General features: G+C 41.9%; 1 protein-coding gene across 13 annotated transcripts in view; it reads right to left on the reverse strand.

The window, feature by feature from the left end:
* Positions 1 to 6,160: 6,160 nt before the first annotated feature.
* Positions 6,161 to 8,104, reverse strand: part of MEIS2 (Meis homeobox 2) — a 203,315-nt gene continuing 201,371 nt past the window's right edge. For all 13 annotated transcript variants that reach the window (XM_081049122.1, XM_081049119.1, XM_081049124.1 and 10 more), the window contains one exon: positions 6,161 to 7,592. Coding sequence is in view for 5 of the 13 variants with exons in the window: in XM_081049124.1 (XP_080905250.1) it covers positions 7,306 to 7,592 (287 nt within the window). In the remaining 8 variants the exon portion in view is untranslated. The remainder of the gene's footprint in view (positions 7,593 to 8,104) is intronic.

Raw genomic sequence — 8,104 nt, forward strand, 5'->3', positions numbered from 1 at the left:
AAAATGTTTCAATCTGAAGAACCCAGAATCCTCAAAGGGAAAAATATTCACAGACTCACCTCTCTTCCAGACAAGTAAACCTGTTGTGACAAACAATTCTCACCACCCTCTTTATTTTTTTTTTCATTCTTTCGTGTTTTTTTTCCTTCCCATTAAGTTTCTATTTTGAAACCTGCTTGGTGAGAACTAGCCTTTGTGTTCTGCTCCCCTCCCCTCCTTTCTTGCACCCCTCCTTCCTCCAAAGCGGAGAAACTTAGCCTGAAAGCAGAAAAGTACAAATACATTAACAAAGCCCCACTCACTTGATAAAAAGGCCATGGTCTAGGCTTACATGTCAGGAATCTAAGGGAAGGGGGGATCAAGCTGGTGGGTCTACAGACAAAAGATGATGAACCAGAAATTCCCCTACCTATGTATAATATTTGATGGAGTGTGTGGCTAAAGTGAAAAAGAAAGGCAAGTAGGTGAGACTTACTTTAGAGTGCCTTGTGGTGTTGTGTGGCTTTCTCTCCCCACCCCCCACCCTCACCCACCCCCATTCAGCTTAAAACAGCAACCTCATTATACCTAGGTGCCCCTTCCCATGTACTCTTACTTAAGTCCTTGGTACACCACACACATAGCCTTTTCCCTGGTCTTCTCATTCCCAGCAAATTAACTGAAGAGGGAACTGCAAAGGAACTTTTGTGGGTGTGTAGTTCCATTTGGAAACTCAGGCCCTTCCTGGCATCTCTGAGAACTTGTTCTTAAACAGACACTGGGTATAAAAAAAAAATTAATAGCAAGTCTTAGATATTCAATTCCCCTTCATTATTATTTCTTTTTAAATTACAAAGAGGTCCCAAAGGCTCATTTTTCTGTCTACCCCTATTCTTCTCTTATTAGGTTCCATTCTAGCCTCATTTTCTTAGCGTCCTTTCCGTCTTACATTCTGAAAGTTTCACTACCTTGCTTTCCACCAAGCCCCTGGGCCTGGATTTCTCAAATCTTCGGGCTTCTGGGGGCCTGGAGCAGCTCTTCAATGCCATTCTCCACCTTACCAGATTTCAACTGCAGAAGAGAGCAGTAGCAGACCTGGGCTATTAACACACCACAGTTAATTCTCTGCGGGAACTTTTACTAGGTGGGACGTGTGGAAGGAGAAAACATCTGTAAACAGTGAATGCACTTGAGGGTGGGGAATGGGTTCTGACATAGAGGCACAGCACACATATAAAATGTGGCAGAACTTGTGAAAGAACCAGTTAGGAGTTAAATTTCGGAGAAATAAGGAGAGAGAGAGGGCGGGGAACATTGGAAAGAGTCTAGAAGAAGGCTGCCCAAATGCAGCTTCTTTTCTGACCGTCACAGAGCAGATGGGAGTGGAACGGGCTCTTCTTTAAGAAATATTAGAGTAACATGGGCACTTCTGTCACTTTCAGGAGGCGGGGCACAGAGAGGTGAAAATATACAAGACAATGGCCTCTAGCACTGGAGGGCTCCCCACCCTTTGGCCCAACCCTCTAGGCACCCTCCTTACCTTGGTTGCCTACATTTGATCTGACACACTGGACGTTCCTGGGAAGGGAAACAGACCACGAGAACCAACCGGTCTCCTGCATCTACTCCGAAGCCAAGAAGCAAGCAGTACAATAAAATTTACAGTGCCTTTAACAACTCGCAAGTAAAGCATTAAAATTCCCTTTAATTGAGAAAATATTGATTTTGAGGTCTAGAAAAAGCGAAATCGTAATTTAACTGCGAACTTTCAGGCGAGAATATAGCGTATTATGTCGCCCTATTAGGGATCCACGCTTTATAACCACGCGACATCACATCTTTAATTGTGCTACTTTATGAAGTGACAAAGACAAAAGATAACCCGACTTAGGCAAAAGCATAAAAAAAGAAAAGACGACGACCTAGAATAATTTCCCTTTCCAGTTATTTATACAAGAGTTGTTTCTTTTTTTGAAGCAGGAGAAAAAAATGCCCAAAGGGGAGGAAAGAAATAAAAAGAACGGAAAACCACAGACCAGTCTAAAAGCAACTCACATTAGCAAATCCGTTGATATTCTTTACCAAAGGAGGAATGAAGCCAACACATTTAAGAAAATGCATTCACGGGCAAAATTGCATCCTCCCTGAAACGAAACAAACCTGGGTCTATTTTCTTATTTTACTCCCCCATTCTTTTGGGGGTTGGTGGGTCGCAGAATCCATTGGTGGATAGGGAAGGGAAAGAAAAATCAGGCTTTCTATGTTATTTCTGTATCGGTTTTTGGTACTATAGAGGAGTAAAGAAGTTTTTGTGTGGTGGTTTTTCATTGATCAGTCACTCTGAGCTAATGTAATTATCCTCATCAATAGGAGGCTGCAGAGAGAATCATTATGTGGGTGACATTGATAAATGATCGCCCAGGAACGGCCCTCTCGCGGGCAACCCCCACATCTGACCCTCCCACACACACAATGTAGTCATAGAAACACCTAGAGAACCTCGGGCACCGCCGCGGAAGGGGCCAGAGAGGGAAGAAAAGCCTGGGGCGACCGAGGTGGGGGTGGGGGCGAATGGGGGCAGCCAGTCCCAGATCCAAACCAGTTCCAACGACAAAAACAGCCAATGGCGGGGAGCGCGGAGGGCGATGCGGGAGGAAGAATCCCCCTTCCCAGCAGCAAGCAGACCCTCGCACAGTTGCTCATAACAAAGTGAAAATCCGCCCTCCAGACGGACCCATTCCTCCACACCTTTTCCCATGTGCGACCTCACCACCACCAACATCTGATGTTTGCCGAGACACGCATTCAAATAGGTTTCTCCCAAGGAGTTCAATGATTAGGTTGCAAAACCTGTAGGCATCTCATTCTCACGCGGGTCCACCCCCCCCCCCGTTCAAAACACCCCAAACCAACAGCAAACCAAACCCATCCGAACAAAGACAGCAGCCGGGCGACCCACCCCCAGCGTTCCCCTAGTTATTTACTGGGCGACCCTTTCCTTTCTCGTCACCTCCTAACCCAGTGCCTCTGATTATGAGATAATGGATTTTGCGATTGTTCCTGGCAGGGTGAAAAAAAAAAAAATCCCCACCGAACCCCGGGTTTTCATCTTTTGACTGTTTTATTTAAGCCAATGGGAAAGTCCTGAGAGTAGTAATTGATTCATAACGATCCATAAATCGATGTCGGAAAGCGGGAGTGGGGGGGGGATGCATGGAGGTGTATGAAGAGTGGGGGGGTTGATGCTGTTTATTTATTTTATTTCTAAAGCTTCAGCTAAAGTAGCTTTGACACTGTTGGGGCTGGAGGGGAGGAGCTGTTGGGCTCTGCCGGATCATCCATCATCGCTGTCACCCAGAGTCTGCCCGGAGGAGCCCTAGACGCAATCTCCCTTCTGTCTCTACACCGAAACTATTAATATTAAAACCTCCCTTCAAACACTGCCCCGACGGTCTCCATTCTCATCACAATCCGACCGGCCTCCCCCAGCAGACCCGCATGCCCCCTGCGCCGCAGCGAGCTCCCAGCCAGAGCCAGGACGGAGGGAGCTCGACGCCCGCGCGCGACGCCCTTAGTTGATGACTGCAACTGTTAGGTGCCCCGCTATCTTACCCCTATCCATTGGAAGCAAGTCTGTCACACAGACGCGCGCGCGCGCAAAGGGGAGGCCAGCTGAGGGCTGGGGCAGCCCACGCCGCAGGGGACAGTCTGCACGCCCTTGCCTCTTCCCGGGCTCCGGGACGCTCGTCCGCACCAACCCTGCTCAGAGGGCGGCGGGGACCGTGGCTGCGAAGCGAGGGCCACTGGGCGCGTCCAGACACGCAGACACTGGCCTTTCTAACCCAGTGGCAACTTGCAGCGAGGTCCCGGCTCCTTATCAAATTGCTGGCCTGCAAGACTAATGGGGAACTTGTGGAAGATCCCTGTCCAGTCCCTTTGAAGGAAGGTCCCTCTTCTGACAGCTGCTAGAGATATTAGCCATATTTCCCTTCCCAGATCTGCTTCGGGTTAACGGGCCCACGGGGGCGGGAGGGGGCAAGGGGGCCAGGAGGATTCTGATTGAGTCTCTGGGCAAATCTAACTAGGGTGAGCTAGGGAGAGTGGGGGCGCTGACCTGGGGGGTGGGGGGCAGAACGGGTGGATGGAAGATACACTTTTCTGGTCCTTTTCTCTCTTTTTCCTTTAAAATGTGGCTCCTTGCTCAATCCCCAACCCTTAACAGATGGCGACTACAGTTCTCTCAGAATTTCTTAAAGAAAGGGAAACCTTTGGAATTTATTTCTGCTTTTGCTTTTCCATATAAATAAAAAGTGTTTTTATATTACTCTTGTTTTGGAGAACATAAGCAATTTTATTCAGACTACAGTATTTCCTTTAACACTATATGGTTGTCAAAACACCATTCCCAGTTTCTTTGCTTTTGACAGCTGAGTCTTTCTTAAATATACCCAAATCGGAACTCTTTATACTAAATAGTAAACCCGAGATAGGAGGAAGTGCCTTCCGAGATGGTATAAAAAAGGCATTATACAAGTTGGACAACTCTACCACCTCTCAGTCTTGGCTTATGGGGGAGGGGGGCAAGGAAATGCAAACAAATATTATTACAATTATTATTCATCTCCAAATATTTAAGAGGGTTAAGGTTAACAAGATAGGATATGGGTTTGTTGAAGAAACGAACCCTGAGGTTATTTTATTCATTTAAACCAAGGCTAGAGAGCTCTGAGATCAAAACTTTGATGAAATAGATTAATAATAATTGCATTAAACACTTCCTAAACATGAGCCAATTAGCAAGTAAACCCTTCAGTATTTACTTTACTGAGAGGAAAGGAAGAAAAACTTTGCCAAAAAACTGTTCAGCTGATGTGAGAGTTAATTTATAAATGGAGAACTTGTCAAAATTTACTTAAAAGCATCTAAAGTAAAAATATACAAATATTTAAATTTTGCAAAGAAACTCCATGTGAAATGGGATAACAAAAATGAGAGGGAGACTGTCTCTTTTCCAAGTGGTGCAGAATTTCTCCATTAATAGTTTGAATCACAAGTGTTATTTCTATGTTTAAGCAGCACCACATTAAAGTGATAAACGTATATATAAAAATTCTACCTAACTAAAAATAATACAAAACAATAGAAGTTTATTTCCTTGTTCCTCATTATACAACTTCTATTAATGTCTTCCACAATGGGAAGATGGAAGAACCCCAAATAAGATACAAACTTGGATTTCTGAGATAGTGAATTATTTCCCTTTCTAGCTGACATCACACAACTAGGTCAAGTCTGTATTATCCCTTTTAAACATAGGATTCAAAATTTAGGTGTTACAAAATTCCAGGATGGCATATTTTTTTGAAAAATTGGGGAGGCATGCAAATATCTCACATTTTTATTCACTTTGCACACATTGGCAGGAATTGTGTGTATGCATTATCAATAAGCTAATGACAAGGGTTTCTAGGAATGTTGCATGAGATTTTGAAAATGGCATTAGAGTGCTTGTTTTGTTGTTGTTCTAGAAAAAAAAATTGTTTAGTCACCAAATCCCCATAATAGCATGCCTGCATATGGAGGTGTTTGAAATAAAAAGACATCATAATATAATTTATATTAAATATTAATGATTAAGTCATCTTTTCAACTAAGGATTTCAAACTCCATAGAAGTTTACTCATCTATGAACATCTATATGTAAATTTTAATTTACATATTCAACAGTATTTTAGTAAGACAGAAAAAACACAGGCAGATGAATTATCTTTGAGCACAGACGTTAGTTATTTCTTATGATGCAAAATTAACCCTGCAAAAGCCCTTTATTCTGGCAGAGGAGAAACATGCAAACTTTATCTAAAAGTACATTTTTTTTAACATCATGCACCTAAAAAGGAGGTTTGGGCACATTGAAGGTGATCTTTCAACCTGACTCATACACACATACACACACACACCACACACACACCAAATTTCATACCTTTAGAAGTTTTCTGCTGAGAGAATTTTTAGGCCAACTATACATAGGCTACAGATGGTTACCTTAAAAATCGTTGGTAAGTTAAGTTTCAAATATACTCAACTTCTGGGGATAAAACCATCACCTAATTTGAACACTGTATATAGTAGGGATTGTGCAACCTTACCTTAAAACTATTAAAAACACAAAAGCCTAACAAAAAATCAAAAATGAAATATTTATTACCGCATTTTGTGACTTAACACCTTTTTTAACATAACGTCACAGTCCTCATACAAGTATTTTAATGTAAATTTGACAAAGCTTAAAGGTAACAGCATTTTCTTCTAGTGAGGAACACGTGCTGAGAAAAGAATTCATGGACATACAATACCAATTCCACAGCAGATCTGATACTAGCAAAAACATTCTTTTTTTTTTCAATTGAGGTAAACACATAGAATATCTAACATGAAACAATTAATAGACCGAACTCTGTACGAAGTTTGTTACAGTATTCTCTTGCTCCTTTTTTTTTTTAATCCCCCAAGCTTTGAGTTTCAGATCAAGTCCTATTTGTGGTGCTATGACCATTAATCACGTTTTTTGTGTTGAGGAGGGCTGCCCAACTGAAGATTGTTTGTCCACAGCCAAGGCTTAGAACTCCTGGAAGAAGCTCCTGCTCTGTCTTTAAATCTTCATTGGCAAGCTCTTTGAAGAAGAGTCCCCCAAAATAATAAGAATCGGCTTATGAAGCACAAACTATAAAGATCTGTTTGAAACTAAAGGACACATTTATGGAGGAACAAAGGCCGAGCATGGAAACGCATTCTTGAAGCTGGAGTCCAACGGTTGAGTGAGGTTCAGCCACAAGTTCACCGCGGTCTCCAGCGTGGTTCTTTTCTCATTGGCCCAACAGGTTTAAAATATACCACAGTCTCTCTTGGGTAGTGAATTCACTGATGAACCAAAACAGTCATTCTTTTGGGAACAACACACATAGTGTGGAAAACAAGGATATATTTTTTTTCTCTTCTAAAACTATTTGAGGCAACATAACGGAGTGATCAACAGAAATGTACAAGTTTAACTTAGTTCCTATGTTTATACTACAGTAGTTATAACTCTCGGAGTCTTTTTCCAGAGGATCTTTACATGGACAGAATTGTCTCAGTGAGCCCATGATTTCACATTTGTGTTCTTGTCTCATTGGTCCTCTGTTGCTTGATGAAAAATGACAAAAGTAAAAAATAATCACAGCTGTCTGGAATTTCATATTAAGTGTCAACATCTGGTCAAAGTTCAGAAAGTCTTAAAATAGTTTTTGCGTGTGTTTCCTTTTCCCTTGAGTTCCCGTATTTATATTACTGGGCATGAATGTCCATAACCTGTCCGCCAACATTGGGATCTACAGAATTTAACATTGTGGGACTCTGTGCTGACATAGTCATTCCAGGGTGGGTAGGGGGTCCTCCGTGCATCATCATGGCTGGGTGGTGGGGATGGCTTGGCAAATATGAATGCATTGGGGGTCCATGTCTTAATTGAGTAGGGTGTGGGGTCATCTGGGGAGGAGTGTAACTTGGCTGTGCCATACTCATTCCCATAGGACCACCCTGAGAAACGTAGTCCCCTGGCATGCTCTGCAAACCTGAAAAGAGAGAGGGAAAAAGAAAGCAGGTCAAATTCCTAAACATTTTTATACTTTACCCATCAAAGATGAAAAGAAAAAAAAAAAAACAACAGACACTGCAAATCTTATATCTAAATTTAGCTGCAGATTCTTGCCAATGTTTGCAGACATTCAAATTGTAGTTTGCATTTAATTTCATCGCACAGCAGTATAATGCAACACAACAGAACTAAATATTTAATGCAACTAAATGTCATAAAGTGGAACTGTTTTTCAAAATGGTATTCGGTACATTTCTCTGATAAATGCAATAAGAATATAAATTCTAAGTTGAGTTTTATCAGTTAACTGTTGATTTCTCATTTATTTTCCTTTGTTGCATTTATAGATATAGCCAAAAATTGCAGATATTAAAATAAAATCGACACATTATCATATCTATATTTCTTCATGAAAAATTTACTACACAAAACATTGTGGCATACTCATTTTGAAGGGATGGCCTTTTATGTATATTTAAAATGAAGCCC

The sequence above is a fragment of the Rhinolophus hipposideros genome, assembly GCF_964194185.1.
Source record: "Rhinolophus hipposideros genome assembly, chromosome: 5".
Classification (NCBI taxonomy): Eukaryota; Metazoa; Chordata; class Mammalia; order Chiroptera; family Rhinolophidae; genus Rhinolophus; species Rhinolophus hipposideros.